The 17,033-nt window shown below is 34.2% G+C and overlaps 1 protein-coding gene across 7 annotated transcripts in view; it reads right to left on the reverse strand.

Moving 5' to 3' along the window:
• Positions 1-14,178: 14,178 nt before the first annotated feature.
• The window catches only part of LOC111231525 (lysine-specific demethylase 4C-like), a 33,017-nt gene continuing 30,162 nt past the window's right edge, over positions 14,179-17,033 (reverse strand). For 2 of the 7 annotated variants that reach the window (XM_022758645.1, XM_022758646.1), the window contains exons 21-22: positions 15,536-15,628; positions 14,180-15,383 (exon numbers count right to left, since the gene is read on the reverse strand). In XM_022758645.1, coding sequence (XP_022614366.1) covers positions 15,216-15,383; positions 15,536-15,628 — 261 coding nt within the window. In that variant the 3' untranslated portion in view covers positions 14,180-15,215. Of the gene's footprint in view, positions 15,384-15,535; positions 15,629-17,033 lie in introns of all 7 variants that reach the window. The other 5 variants (XM_022758650.1, XM_022758644.1, XM_022758651.1 and 2 more) reach the window with 4 other exon arrangements.

Genomic DNA, 17,033 nt, shown 5'->3' on the forward strand with positions numbered 1-17,033 from the left:
CCTTTTTTTTCCGTTACCCCCCCCCCCCCCCCAAAGGAGTTTTACTTGAACTCAGTAACGACAGACCCTGTAATGCTCACATGGTTGTGTATATGTAAATAACACAAAACACAGAGAGTAATTGAAATGCATAAATATGAATAAATAAATAAATAAATGATTATGGTAAAGAGTGAATAAAAATTCAACAGATATAGAGAGTGATATAATAAAAGGGTGCACCTGAAATCACAGTTTTATGGCACAGCAGTATGTGCAATACATCACATTGTGGATTTGTCGAGGAATTTTCACAAAAAAGTGTTCTATTTTACCCCCAATGTATCATGTAGATGGATAAAACTGGAGTTTATAAATTGTATAAAAACGAAAATATGGTGTGTTACTTGGATCAGTTACCTCCAATTGGTCTGTAAATGTAAACTTTTTTTTTGTTTTGTTTTCTGCTCCGGGTCAACAAGTGCTTTTTATTTTCTTACATTGGTTCTCGGAGCGTGTGAAAACCAGAAAACAGGTCTGTATGGATTTCTGTTCTTTGTCGACACAAGTTTCATTTGTTACAAATAAACTCAAGTGAAATGAGAGCTACTGCTGTCGTTTTCTACATTCATATTTTACACTTTAAATAACATGGTTGGAATAATAAACATTTGATAAATACAGGATTTTTAAATAATAGTGCCAAAAAGTCATTGTAAACTCAATTTTCCCTGATTATTACATGGACTTGGACATGTGGAACAAACTGTACGTTCTCTCTAGTTGACCGTTAAATGAAGATTCTCCAGAAAATAAATCAGAGCCAGCCCAAACCTTTATGGAGACCTGAGCAGAATTTCTTTTGGCTAAGGGCGTAGATTTGGTCTCAACATTGGTGGGGAGGCAACAACGCCACCACCCCTCGAAAACAAAGAGACTGACTTCTTAATGCCGTCAACCAAACGGTTTATTATCTGATCTGAATTTACATTCAGAAATGCCCATATGGAGATATAATATATGTACGTGTTGAATCACCATATATGAAATATATGTACACGAGGTAAAATCATAAATGAATATACAGTATAGCCTATGTATGTAAAAAATTACATGTGAAACCTGTTTGAAATTGGAACAATATCATTTTAACATATATGTCTAGCTAATAGGAATATATATTTTATTATGTCTGTTAATATTATAGGTTTATATTATAGCCACATGTTACATAAATATATATCCATCCCAACGCCTGTCAGTATATGTTCATTATATATGTAAGTATAAAAGATAGCCATGTACTGACATAGACATGGTTAAATTTAATAAGAAATTGTTAAGAAAATCATATATAAACATATATAATTTTAATGAGAAAGTTCTTTTAATAAAGTTGCATTTTACTATGAGCATTTCATATATGTTATGAACTTATATCTTCATATATCCAGAGGATGTATATTTGTCATAATGATATATCCTCATATATGACACATATGGTAACATCACTCTTGACATAGGGAAGAATATGTCATATATATATATACATATATGTCAAAAGACATAGTATAGTAAGGCATAACAAAAAGCCATAGCATAGTAAGTCATAATAACGACATAGTATAGTAATGAATAAGAAGTCATAGTATAGTAAGGCAAAAAAAGTCATATTATCCTATAATGAGGCATAAAATGTCTTAGTATCATTGTCATGGTTTGCCGTGACAGACAATTTATGTTTGAGCTTTTGTATTATGTGTGGACTTAAAGGTGCACTATGCATTCCTGCATGACGTCACTTCTGTTGACATTCGTAGTAAATACAAAACAAAACAGAGCAAGCTCACCCCTCCCCCCCATGTTTGCATCGGACTGGAAGCCCTTCTGCCAGAGGAGTTCTCGCCACCTTTGAATCGATTCCTTAATATAAAAGCGGGTCTTCGTTCGTTCCTTCTCCATTTCTCTCCTCCTCACCATATATTCATCTGAACGTCTTTTCTTTGGTCGTGTCCGTGCCTTGGCCATTTCCCAAAATATATCGCTGAGACGCCGTCCAGCTATCTACTCTCAGATACTGTCGCAACTCTATCAACTCTGCTCACTGACCCCCCCCCCCCCCCATATGTGCACGCCCAACCATCTTGTTGGTGATTGGCTGGAATGTGGTTTGTTATATTTTGGGGCACAGCCTACGCCCCTAGTGTTTGTTTGCCGTTTGTGACGCCTGTGTTGTCTCCAGAGACCGCGCTTTTTCACAGTGTATTCAGGGGGCAGGCAGCTAGCGGATCAAGGGGAGATGGCTATGATTTGAGACAAAAATAAAATCATGCTGAAACCATGCAGGAATGCATAGTGTACCTTTAATTAGTTTGCTGATTCTGCTTTTTTTATTTCGAGGTAGATTTACTCGTGTGTCTCTTGTTTTTACTTCCTGTCTTTGTCCTGTTTCCCTCCAGTTTGATTGTCTGCACTGCCCTGATTTGTTTCACTTGTGTTCAATTACCCTTGCCTCCCTTGTGTCTATTTACACAATCTGGTGGTCTGAATGTTCCCTGCTCCTGATCTCCTGTTGCTGGTCCATCAACCTCCTCCTCCTGATCTTCAATCCCCAGTCCGGCCAACTCCTGCTCACCCTCCAGAGGGTCTCCACCTGTGACGCCGGCCTCCTGCTCACCGTCCAGAGGGTCTCCGTCTGCAACACAAAACTACTGCTCCTGCCTTTGGTTTAAGCCACCTGCTCAATCTCTGGAGAGGACCGGTCCTTGCCGTCGGCCTCCAGCTTGACCTCTGGCGAGGCCTGGTATTCCCCAGCGCCTTCCAGTCTTTGCCGACATCCTCCAGAGCAGATTGATCCGTCTGTCCAGCCTCCGGGCCATCCTCCCAAGCTGCCCAGTCTGTCTGTCCGGCCTTCGGGCCGTCTTCCCGAGCTGCCCGGTCTGTCTGACCAGACTCTGTCCTGTACTCCGTTCCTCAGACCTTGTTCTGCCCCTGAGCCATCAGTTGGTGGTCTATTGCTTTGCCCTTGTCATGGTTTGCTGTGATGGACAATTTATGTTTGAGCTTTTGTGTTATGTGTGGACTTAAGTCGTTTGGCCATTTCCTGTTTTATTTTGAAGTAGATTTTCTTGTGTGTCTCTTGTTGTTTTTACTTCCTGTATTTGTCCTGTTTCCCTCCAGTTTCCCTAATGTGTTTCACCTATGTTCAATTATGCTTGCCTCCCTGATGTCTATTTAGTCTCTGTTCCCCCCTTTGTCGGTTCACCTTGTTTTCCTGTTATCCCTGGTTATGCAACTATTTTGCTCTAGAGTTCCTGTTCGTTGTTCTCTATTGTTTTCTTTCGCTCTAGCATTTTTTGTTGTTGGCTGGTATATTTTGGATCCTTGGTTTTTGTAAATTTCTGTTTTTCCTTCACTTAATAAATCAATGATTTCACCTTCTCTTGGATGGTCTGAATTTGTACAATAATAAAGCATAAAAACGTCATAGTATAATAGGGAAGAAAATGTCATAGGACAGAAAAGCAAAAAAAGTCACAAGATTGTAAGGCATAAAAAAGAACTTGTAGTATGCCGTAATAGTAAAATATGGCATAAAAAACATAATATGGTGAGCCATAAAAACTCATAGCATTGTCAGGAACAAAATATCAAAGTAACGTGAGGCATAAAAACGTCATAGTATAGTTAGGAATAAGAAGTCATAGTAAAGTAGGGCAAAAAAACATAGTATAGTAAGGATTAAAAAGTCATACTATAGTAAGTCATAAAAAACAACATAGTAGAATAAGGCATAGAAATGACAATATTTTAAGGTATGATAAGTCATAGTATAGTAAGGTATAAAAAAGTCATAGTATATTAAAGCATAAAAAAAGTCACATTATAGCAAGATATCAAGAAGCCATAGTAGAGTGAGTCATAAAAAAACACCACAGTATACTAAGGCATGAAAACGACATAGTATAGTAAGGAATAAAAAGTCATAGAATAGTAAGACATAAAAAAGTCATACTATAGCAAGACATAAAAATGTCAAAAAATGTCATAGTAAAGCAAGGCATAAAAATGCTGATGAATGTAAAAGTATAGTATGGCATAAGAATGTCAAAAAACATCATAATATAGTATGGCATAAAAATGTCAGAAAATGTCATAGTATACTATGGCATAAAATGGTCATACTAAGTCATAGTATAGTATGGCATAAAAATGCCAAAAAATGTCATAGTATAGCATGTCGTTAAAATGTCAAAAAAACTTATAGTATATTAAAGCATAAAAATGTGAAAAAATGTCATAGTAAAGCAAGGCATAAAAATGCCAATGAATGTAATAGAATAGTAAAGCATAATATGTCAAAAAACATCATAATATAGTATGGCATAAAAATGTCAAAAAATGTCATAGTATAGTATTGCATAAAATCGTCAAAATATGTCATAGTATAGTATGGCATAAAAATGTGAAAAAATGTCATAGTAAAGCAAGGCATAAAAATGCCAATGAATGTAATAGAATAGTAAAGCATAATATGTCAAAAAACATCATAATATAGTATGGCATAAAAATGTCAAAAAATGTCATAGTATAGTATTGCATAAAATCGTCAAAATATGTCATAGTATAGTATGGCATAAAAATGTGAAAAAATGTCATAGTAAAGCAAGGCATAAAAATGCCGATGAATGTAACAGTATAGTATGGCATAAACATGTCAAAAAGCATCATAATGTAGTATGGCATAAAAATGTAAAAAAAATGTCATACTATACTATGGCATAAAATTGTCAAAAAATGTCATACTGTACTATGGCATAAAAATGTCAAAAAATGTCATAGTAAAGCAAGGCATAAAAATGCCGATGAATGTAACAGTATAGTATGGCATAAACATGTCAAAAAGCATCATAATGTAGTATGGCATAAAAATGTAAAAAAAATGTCATACTATACTATGGCATAAAATTGTCAAAAAATGTCATACTGTACTATGGCATAAAAATGTCAAAAAATGTCATAGTATAGTATGGCATAAAATCGTCAAAATACGTCATAGTATAGTATGGCATAAAAATGTCAAAAAATATCATACTATACTATGGCATAAAATGGTCAAAAATGTCATAGTAAAGTATGGGATAAAATGGTCATACTAAGTCATAGTATAGTATGGCATAAAATCATCAAAATACGTCATAGTATAATATGGCATAAAAATGTCAAAAATTGTCATAGTATATATAGTATGGCATACAATCGTCAAAATATGTCATAGTATAATATGGCATAAAAATGTCAAAAATTGTTATAGTAAAGCAAGGCATAAAAATGCCAATGAATGTAATGGAATAGTATGGCAAAATAATGTCAAAAAACATCATAATATAGTATGGCATAAAAATGTCAAAAAATGTCATAGTATACTATGGCATAAAATCATAAAAATACATCATAATAAAGTATGGCATAAAAATGTCAAAAAATGTCATAGTATACTATGGCATAAAATGGTCATACTAAGTCATAGTATAGTATGGCATAAAAATGCCAAAAAATGTCATAGTAGTGCATGTCATTAAAATGTCAAAAAAACTTATAGTATATTAAAGCATAAAAATGTCAAAAAATGTCATAGTAAAGCAAGGCATAAAAATGCCGATGAATGTTATAGTATAGTATGGCATAAAAATGTTAAAAAAATCATAATATAGTATGGCATAAAAATATCAAAAAATGTCATAGTATAGTATGGCATAAAATCGTCAAAATATGACATAGTATAGTATGGCATAAAAATGTGAAAAAATGTCATAGTAAAGCAAGGCATAAAAATGCCGATGAATGTAATAGTATAGTATGGCATAAACATGTCAAAAAACATCATAATGTAGTATGGCATAAAAATGTAAAAAAAATGTCATACTATACTATGGCATAAAATTGTCAAAAAATGTCGTACTGTTCTATGGCATAAAAATGTCAAAAAAATGTCATAGTAAAGCAAGGCATAAAAATGCCGATGAATGTAATAGTATAGTATGGCATAAAAATGTCAAAAAACATCATAATATAGTATGGCATAAAAATGTCAATGAATGTAATAGAATAGTATGGCATAAAATCATCAAAAAATGTCATAGTATACTATGGCATAAAAATGTCATACTATACTATAGCATAAAATGGTCAAAATACGTTATATTATAGTATGGCATAAAAATGTCAAAAAATGTCATAGTATAGTACAGCATAAAAATGTCAAAAATTGTCATAGTAAAGCAAGGCATAAAAATGCCAATGAATGTAATAGAATAGTATGGCATAATAATGTCAAAAAACATCATAGTATAGTATGGCATAAAAATGTCAAAAAATGTCATAGTATAGTATGGCATAAAATCGTCAAAATACGTCATAGTATAGTATGGCATAAAAATGTCAAAAAATATCATACTATACTATGGCATAAAATGGTCAAAAATGTCATAGTAAAGTATGGGATAAAATGGTCATACTAAGTCATAGTATAGTATGGCATAAAATCATCAAAATACGTCATAGTATAATATGGCATAAAAATGTCAAAAATTGTCATAGTAAAGCAAGGCATAAAAATGCCAATGAATGTAATAGAATAGTATGGCATAATAATGTCAAAAAACATCATAATATAGTATGGCATAAAAATGTCAAAAAATGTCATAGTATACTATGGCATAAAATCATAAAAATACATCATAATAAAGTATGGCATAAAAATGTCAAAAAATGTCATAGTATACTATGGCATAAAATCATAAAAATACATCATAATAAAGTATGGCATAAAAATGTCAAAAAATGTCATAGTATACTATGGCATAAAATGGTCATACAAAGTCATAGTATAGTATGGCATAAAATCATCATAATACGTCATAGTATAGTATGGCATAAAAATGTCAAAAATTGTCATAGTAAGGAAAGGCATAAAAATTCCAATGAATGTAATAGTATAGTATGGCATAAAAATGTCAAAAAACATCATAATATAGTATGGCATAAAAATGTCAAAAAATGTCATAGTATACTATGGCATAAAATCATCAAAATACATCATAATATAGTATGGCATAAAAATGTCAAAAAATGTCATAGTATACTATGGCATAAAATGGTCATACTAAGTCATAGTATAGTATGGCATAAAAATGCCAAAAAATGTCATAGTATAGCATGTCATTAAAATGTCAAAAAAAACTTATAGTATATTAAAGCATAAAAATGTCAAAAAATGTCATAGTAAAGCAAGGCATAAAAATGCCGATGAATGCAATAGTATAGTATGGCACAATAATGTCAAAAAATGTCATAATATAGTATGGCATAAAAATGTGAAAAAATGTCATAGTAAAGCAAGGCATAAAAATGCCGATGAATGTAATAGTATAGTATGGCATAAAAATGTCAAAAAATGTCATAGTATAGCATGTCATTAAAATGTCAGAAAAACTTATAGTATATTAAAGCATAAAAATGTCAAAAAATGTCATAGTAAAGTAAGGCATAAAAATGCCAATAAATGCAATAGTATAGTATGGCACAATAATGTCAAAAAATGTCATAATATAATATGGCATAAAAATGTCAAAAAATGTCATAGTATAGTATGGCATAAAAATGTCATACTATACTATGGCATAAAATGGTCAAAATACATTATACTACATTAAGGTTTAAAAATGTCAAAAAATGTCATAGTATACTATGGCATAAAATGGTCATACTAAGTCATAGTATAGTATGGCATAAAATCATTAAAATATCTCATAGTATAGTATGGCATAAAAATGTCAAAAATTGTCATAGTAAGGAAAGGCATAAAAATTCCAACGAATGTAATAGTATAGTATGGCATAAAAATGTCAAAAAACATCATAATATAGTATGGCATAAAAATGTCAAAAAATGTCATAGTATACTATGGCATAAAATCATCAAAATACGTCATAGTAAAGTATGGCATAAAAATGTCAAAAAATGTCATAGTAAAGCAAGGCATAAACATTCCAATGAATGTAAAAAATGTCAAAAAACATCATAATATATCTGTGAATGTTCTCATTCGTCCAGGTCATAGTTATCTCTCTCTCAAATTGAATCGAAGGCAACTGGACTTGTATTTGTCTGTCGAAGACGTTTCGCCTCTTATCCAAGCGGCTTCATCAGTTCATCATGTATTGGTCTCTCTAGTCCGCACTAGTCTGACCAAGAAAGTGGAGTAGGACCCAGGTATTTAACCTCTTGTGGGTGGGTCCACCATCATAATATAGTATGGCATAAAAATGTCAAAAAATGTCATAGTATACTATGGCATAGAATGTGAAAAAATATCATAGTAAAGCAAGGCATAAAAATGCCAATGAATGGGCCGTCGAGTGGCGCAGTGGTCTAAGCAGGCGCCCCATATGCAAAGACTACTGTCCTAGCTGCAGTCAGCCCCGGTTCAAATCTCACATCGGACCATGTCATTCCCCCTCTCTCTGCTTCCCCATTTCCTGTCTCTCTATACTATCCTGTCCAATAAAGGCCCAAATAAATATACTTTTTAAAAAAAAAAAAAAATGCCAATGAATGTAATAGTATAGTATGGCATAAACATGTCAAAAAACATCATAATATAGTATGGTATAAAAATGTCAAAAAATGTCATACTATACTATGGCATAAAATTGTCAAAATATGTCATAGTATACTATGGCATAAAATGGTCATACTAAGTCATAGTATAGTATGGCATAAAATACCTCATAGTATAGTATGGCATAAAAATGTCAAAAAATGTCATAGTAAAGCAAGGCATAAAAATTCCGATGAATGTAAAAGTATAGTATGGCATAAAAATGTCAAAATATGTCATAGTATAGTATGGCATAAAATCGTCAAAAAATATCATAGTATACTATGGCATAAAATGGTCAAAAAATGTCATAGTATAGTATGGCATAAAAATGTCAAAAAATGTCATAGTAAAGCAAGGCATAAAACTTCCAATGAATGTAAAAGTATAGTATGGCATAAAAATGTCAAAAAACATCATAATATAGTATGGCATAAAAATGCCAATAAATGTCATATTATACTATGGCATAAAATGGTCAAAATACGTCATAGTATAGTATGGCATAAAAATGTCAAAAAATGTCAAAGTATACAGTAGCATAAAATGGTCAAACTATGTCATAGTATAGTATGGCATAAAGATGTCAAAAAATATGTTTCTATATTGTGTCATAAAAATGTCATGGTATACCAAGATATTTGACTGGAAAACCCATGACATAAAAGTAAGTAAGTCATAAAAAAACCGCCATAGTATAGTAAGGCATAAAAAGCCATAACATAGTAAGATATAAAAATGTCATAGTATAATGAGGCATAAAAAAGGTCATAGTCTAGTCAGGCATAAAAAAAATCATTGTATAGTAAGTCATAAAAAGACGCAATAGTATAGCAAGGCACAAAAACACCATAGTACAGTAAGGCATAAAAATGACATAGTATAGTCAGGAATAAAAAGTCATATAATAGTTAGGCATAAAAAAGTCATAGTTTAGTAAGTCATAAAAAAACTATAGTATAGCAAGGCATAAAAATGTCCTAGTATAGTTAGTCATTAAAAAACGTCATAGTATAGTAAGGCATAAAAAGCCATAGCATAGTAAGACATAAAAAAGTCATAGTATAGTAAATCATAAAAAGACGCAATAGTATAGTAAGGCACAACAACACCATAGTATAGTAAGTCATTAAAAAAAGCACCATAGTATAGTAAGGCATAAAAAATACACCATAGTATAGTAAGGCATAAAAACAATATAGTATAATAAGGAATAAAATATCATAGTATAGCAAGACATAAAAAGTCAAATTATGGTAAGGCATAAAAAAAATCATAGTATAGTAAGACATGAAAACGTTATAGTATAGTAAGTCGTAAAAAAAAACAATAGTATAGTAAGGCATGAAAAAAACCCCATAGTATAGTAAGGTATAAACAGCTATAGTATAGTAAGACATAAAAACGTCATAGTATAGTGAGTCATAAAAAGATGCCATAGTATAGTAATGCACAAAAACGACATAGTATAATAAGGCATAAAAATATCATAGTATAGTAAGGAATAAATTGTCATTATATATTAAGGCATAAATGTCATAGTATATTAAGGCATAAAAACCTCAAAAGGGCAAAAGACCCAGGATCAAAACAACAACACTGCAAACACAAACAACATGGTGGGTCTGATGTTCCAAGTTTGTATCACTACTTCCTCTCCCACAGGCTTCAGTATAGCCACACAACACTGGAAAAACAATTCCAATTCTGCCTGGCTTTATATTGACCAGACCGTCTGTAAAGCTTTTGCCATACAGCATATTGCATTCATAGATCAATAAATTAAACCAATTGACATACCTGACTTCAAACTGTCTTCTTGTACTTTGAATCCTATCTGACATAACCCTGTCTTCAAAATCAATAAGGAACCTATCAACTTCCCTGCATGGAAACAGAGAGGAGTAACCAGCCTGGGGCACCTTTTCAGAGGCAGTTCTCTCATGATTTTTGACCCTCTCAAACAAACATACAGTGTATTACCTCACCACTGTCACTACAAGTACATACAAGTGATATAAAAAAGATCCTTCCATAACTCCACTTCTGTTACTACTATGCTCATTGCACCCCAAAAAATTACTATCACAGATTTATAAACTCTTTTTTCATCGTGACAACATTGTTTCAATAGCAATAGACTAATGGACATCAGACTTGAATCTAGAGTACATCAGTCACATATGCACTAGCAAACTATATGTAATAACATATTCTCTGTGTCATACAGCTCAAAAATCCAACTAATTCAATACAAAGTGCTACACAGAGTAAACACAGGTGCAACACCTGCACACACTGTCCTACTGCAATACACAACCACTTTCATTGCCCCCCCTTCCTCTCCCCCTCCACCTAACTTTCATCTTAATAGCATTGACTGTGGCCAAGAAACCTCAATACTCAACTGCAAAGACAGAACAAAATTATTAATAAATCTGTATAGATGTATATGTACAGTATAACTAAATTATGTATTTGTGTCATTTCAAAGAACCATGTCAGTATTTCTAACCATGATAACTAAGTATACTTTACACCAAAAACCATTTAACAGGGAAGCATACCATACATTCTTGCATTCATTAGTTTTTGCCTTCCATGCTGTTATTGGTCTCACTCTTTTCAGTAATTTGTGACAGTGAACTTGTGGCAATCATTGCATTACATTGTAAAAACAACCCGATTTACTTTTGTGTCAGAGTTATAATGGTCATACAGCAAGGCGGTTGAGAGGAGGGATAGTTTAGAGGAGTTTAGTTTCTTCCTGTCAGTGCATTATTGACCTTACCTTCGGAGTTGGCTGCTATCCAATCTCACTTTAATGTTCATGACATCAGTGTTTTCTTTGCTTGCTGTGTGTCTTGTGGATCTGATCAAAGATCATTAATTAAATTAACTGAAACTTGTGCCTAAAAGGTAAACTTCCTCCAAGTTTTGGAGGTCTTGGGCGGAGCCCCTGTGACCCATCTCACCTGTGACAAATCATGTCTGATGAAATAAAGAGGCAGGACTCATGAGGACAACCTTTTCCCCCAGTATCTTGTTTGGACTGTGTGAAAATCATCTGTAAGTATGGTTTATTTGATTCTTTAAGAATTAAATTATACTCTTTGATATCTCTTGTGGTTTGTTACTTGGCTTCATAGTTTGTTGACACTTTTGTTAACTTTTTTTTTTTTAATTAAGCATTACAATTTTTTCTTCTGTTTATAACCAATTAAAATGATTCCTCAATATAAGAATGGCTTGGAACATCTAAGCTTTTGGTCAAAGGTGCTAATAGATAAGCCATTGCTTTTATAGACATGGCGACACCCAGACTCTTAGAAGAGTCCACAATCCTCTACAGCAGCTTAGACTGAGGAAAACTGAGTCGAGTCTGAAAGTGTAGAGCTGAACCTGACTAGCTGAGCCCAAGATGTCCTAAAATGGCTGCTGTATAGACAGGCAAACCTGTCTTATAATGGCACCCTCAGGTCATACTTTACATTCTTCTACCTCGCTCATGGTAAGATACTAAGAATAGCAAAATTATCTCTATTTTTATTCCGGCTTTTCTTACCCAGCATCTTTGTCTGGGGCTGTCTAATGAGCTTTCCAGCCTCACAGGGCATTGCTATAAACTTTTAGTCTTGTTAAATCCATATTGGGAAACAGACTCAGGCTACAGTCTACACTGAGAGAGGAGAGCTGCAACTGAAAGGGCCTTGCTCACTCATGTCTGATTGTAAAGGCCCAGCGAATTATCTTCCAGTGTCTCTACCAGGCTGTAGAGAGGCTGTCTTGCTTCTGGGCTTCAGGCAGAGCATTTCTGATCAGCCTTCTTCCTGTTGCAGCCTCTGATGCTCTATTGCTTTTGCAGTGAGCTGTGTCATCAGCTCAATTCTTAGGACTTCAAGATTTTTGAAGCCACATGCTTCTCCATTTGGCTCTTTGGTCCATATCTTTTTCTTTATCTAAGCAGCCCTATGTAAAACAGTGTAGTGCCAGGTACACAGGAAAGGCATTATTTTTTGTTGATGCACTAGAATGAAATTGGCCCTCATGAGAGACCATACAATAGTAGTATTATTAAGCTGTAGTTAAATTTTAAGGTCCCCTATGAGTCGGATGGAAGCTGAGCAGTGTGTCATGATTACTCAGTCAATGATGTTTATTAGTTTAATTAATTAATGTATTACATCAATAATAATGTATTAATTTTATCCAGAATTCACAGCAAATGATTGAGAGTGAAGAATCAGACAGCTTTGTATAACAGATAGATTTATGTGAATCTGAGTTGATCCCACCACTACCACGGCCGCAGGTAAGTCAATTACTTCCTTCCAAGACAAAGACAACCATGTAGATCTCAGCTTATTACTGATGATGATGATATATGCATGATATATGAATCATCACTGTTCAACTTGTGTTTAATCATTTAACTCTGACATAATAAGGGTAACTGAAGTGATTTGGGGGTGCACACCTCAGAAACACGTAACTGAACCTCCAAAGTCTTTATGTATTTTTGTCTAAAGTTTAGATCTTAGCAACTAAAAGACCAGAAAAGACTGCAGAGGTAAGGTGGTTGTGCAGTGTTGGCACACAATAGGGTGCTGTTAAAATGTATGTCTTTTTTCTGGATTTTTCATTGTAGCTAACTTGTCCTCATTTTTTTTTTTCTTCAGTATCACAAAGAGCCATAAAGAGCCAAGGAGCAGGCTGTGACGTGGTTTCCATGGGAGTACAAAGCTTTTTGATGCCTCGCCATGGCCACTTAAGACCTACCTCCTGGATTTCACTTCCTGTCTGTTCTGCCAGGCTCCTCAGGATCTGCTTGAAGAACAGGGCTGGGTCTGCCAGGAACACTCTGCTCCAGATCCTTCAGCATGAGGCAGACTTATACAATATGTAGTTGCAAGTGCTGGTCACATAGTTGAGAATAACACTGATTAAACCTCTATCACCTATAGTATGTTCACTAACTTTGAAAATGCATTTTTTTTGCCTGTTAGTTAATTTGAACCTTGATGCACCAGAGAGTTAATTTCATATAAACTCAGTCATCTTTAAAAAAAAAAATATATAAACCACTATCCAAAAGATAAAAACACTCCATATTAAAATATGTTTTTACAAGACAACAATTAAAACCATTTTAAAGCCTGTCTGATGTAAATATTCTCCTGTATCTGGCAGGTGTTTACAGACAACACTCAATGGCTATAGTCTGTCATCATGTCATTTGTATGGTGGCATTTTAACACGAGCCAGTTTGTTTTGTGCACATTAGGTAGGAAACGTGCTCGTCTCTCCTAACAGGGTCTGTGACATCTGTGAATAAAGATCACTAGCTGAAATGCTTCTTCAAGATAATCTCATATTAGTTTAGTGTTTATTTAAGTAACTATTAAAATATGGTGTTAATATACAAATTATTGTTCCAATCTCTCATTCTTTCAGTCATTGTTAGCATCAAATGTTACTGTATATTACCCAAATTTTAATATATTCCAGAGTGGCATAAATAATCTTTTCTGCACCCTGAAGTGCATTCATTCTTACCAACTGAAATAGTTTTTTTAAAAACTGACAGTTTTATTTAAAAAAAAAACATATGTAATTTTTTATTGTTTTCCTTACAGCAGTTAGCAATAGTTTAACTATAGCAAGCCAAAAATAAATACAAATTTTAAATAATTTCAACAATGTGTTTCATTCAACAGAGCAACAGTAGCATTTCACATTAGGAGGGCACAAAATCCAACACACAGGCATGGCTTCCTGTCTGATCCTTACCTCAAAAGTGATTAACGTGGTCAATTCTTTTTTTTGTTTTTTTTGGTTTTTTTTTTGTTTATTCTGCAATGATTCATTTTTCAATGTCAAATTACACAATATATTTTTGTCTGTGTGGATTAAAGAAAAAACGCGCAGAGAGGAAGCCATTGTGGTGCAACTGGACTCGGCCCAGCAGAAGCAGTTAGGAGACAATGTTTAACATGCGGGGCGAAACATTAAGACAAGAGGAGAATACTACAAGCAAAGTGCATAAATATTCAAAATCAAAATGGGAAATAACAGACCCCTAAAAAGCTACCATAGGCGAGCTATTTAGAAAAATCTCACTTTTTAATTTTCCATGTACAAAGAAAAAAGTTTTTGTTTATTTCAAAAAGGGTGATGTGACAATTGTAAGTCACGTTTATTTTCCCTGACAGATGTGAAAGCACTAGGCAACTGAGGCAACAATGCCCTCCGTTAGCCCATTCTATGAGAGTCCAGCTGTCCAATCAAAAATCTCCTCCAGCCTGTCACACCACCCATTCACCAATCGCTGATGTATAATGTACAAGCACACACAATTTAACATCCATCTAACCCAGATCACCCCATTTCCCTTACGCCGTCTCGTCTGATCTATTCACAGAGAAGTTGTGTAGGCAATAGTTGTCAAGATGGAAGTAGATCCAAAAACACTTACACACAAGCATACTCGCACATACACACACACAAACAACCTCCCCTCTACATCCACTGTTAATTCAGTGCATTCATTTGTCATTGATCCTTGTCCATGACTTCATTTCCCTTTGTGGCTGCGTTGCTCCCATGTGCTTTTGGCAGTTGTACGGAGGCCTGGCAGGGCCACATAGTCTTTCTGGAAGCGTGAATTGGGTGTTCTCTGCCGTTTCCTCTCCCCCTGCGTGGTAAAGAAAGCATCCTGGAAACGCATGCTTGAGGCCGTGGACTATAGAAAGGGAGACACGGGAGAGAGATGAGTAAATAAGAAAATGTCTCAGGTGGTGAGAGAACTTTTTAACTTTCATGTCTTTTATTAAAGTATCAAACTTATGTTTTTAAGTTTAAGTTTATGTGTTGCCCATTAAGTCTAATACTTACAAGTCTACGTTTCACCTTTTTAGGCAGGTCTTCATCTAAAGTATAGACATCTTCTCTCTTTGCCAGCACCTGAGACCCATCCTCAAATTCCACCTGAGACGACATAAAAATATTCAGCTCTTATCCATGCAATTTAAATAAATGGAGTGTACATTTATCCAAAACACTTTACAATTTGCTATTGCCCTTTACCCATGCACACTCAAGGTTAGATGTATAATTTCCACTGGGTACTTTTCAAAATCCAATTTTTATTCACCCCTAATTTTATAGTTTCAGATAAACTTTTTTTTTTTTTAACCAATGTCTCTTTATTCACTGCCTTGTAACTGTCCAGCTACCATTACTCAGATGAGAGTTCATAAAAATTGCTGATATCATCTTCAGTTATTACCATAGAGCAATAAGCTTAACAGGCAGCACCTAGTGATGAGCAAACTTGTTTTTTTCCCTGTGTTTTGCTTCTCAGACAGTCCTACCTTGTTGGCTGAGCAAACACTACAAAGATCTGAAAATGTACTGCCACCTTTTCTGCATGTTTTTCAGTTAAAAACAATTCATCTGTGTTAACTTACAGTTAATAGTCTTCAGTCAAGGGTAAGACAGTTCTTTGTAGTGAAATTAAACATACGTCTTGTTAGTGCATAAACAATGCAGAGGTTTACACAGCATTTCCAATGTTTCTTTTTAATTCTACCGTTATTATGGAAAGCAAGATAACCAACTCCATCATAATGTTGTTTCATCATACATTACAAAGAAGAAAACTGTATCAACATTTCTATGTCTATGTGAGGAAACAAACAGCTCTGAATATGCAGTGTGATATGACAGTGTGGGGGGAAAAAAAGGAGCCAATCTTGTGTCATCTCTGTTCTCAAAAACAAATGTTTTCTGCTCAAGAAATTCAAATTTTGTAAGCCACGCAGATGTGGAAGTAAAACACAGCCTGAAACCATTTCATACCTAAGCACACCTTGACAATGGAAAGCTCTTGTTCAGCCTTATTTTAAAATCTGACCCATCTTAAACCAAGTGTGTGCGTCACAGATGCATTTGTGCATAACTAATGGTTGACGCCCAGCTCAACTAAATAAAGCTTTAAGTGGAAGCCACATGACTCTTTGCTTAGTGAATATTTCAGTGAGTTTGAATAATGCAGATTGTCACCTCCTTCTCATCCTCCTCCTCCTATCTTGCTCTCTTCATCTCTTTCTCTCCCCATCTGCTTTCACTGTTTGAATAGTTTTTGCTTCCTATACATCTGTCTTTTCATCCTCCCATCATCTGCCATCTCCTTTTCTTCTCGCCATTTCTTTAGTCACCATGACTTCAGCACCTCCCTCAGTCTGTTTCCAGTGTCTTTATTTTTTTTCCCCGTCACCTCCCCACACATACTATAGACCTGCGATAATTGACAATGTCACTGGAGTCACGATGAGTCTGAGGGAGTTCAACAAGTTTTTGCTTTGACCTACAACAGAGCTTTCAATTTTAT

Source organism: Seriola dumerili, unplaced genomic scaffold (genome assembly GCF_002260705.1).
Source record: "Seriola dumerili isolate Sdu_G_001 unplaced genomic scaffold, Sdu_1.0 BDQW01000302.1, whole genome shotgun sequence".
NCBI lineage: Eukaryota > Metazoa > Chordata > Actinopteri > Carangiformes > Carangidae > Seriola > Seriola dumerili.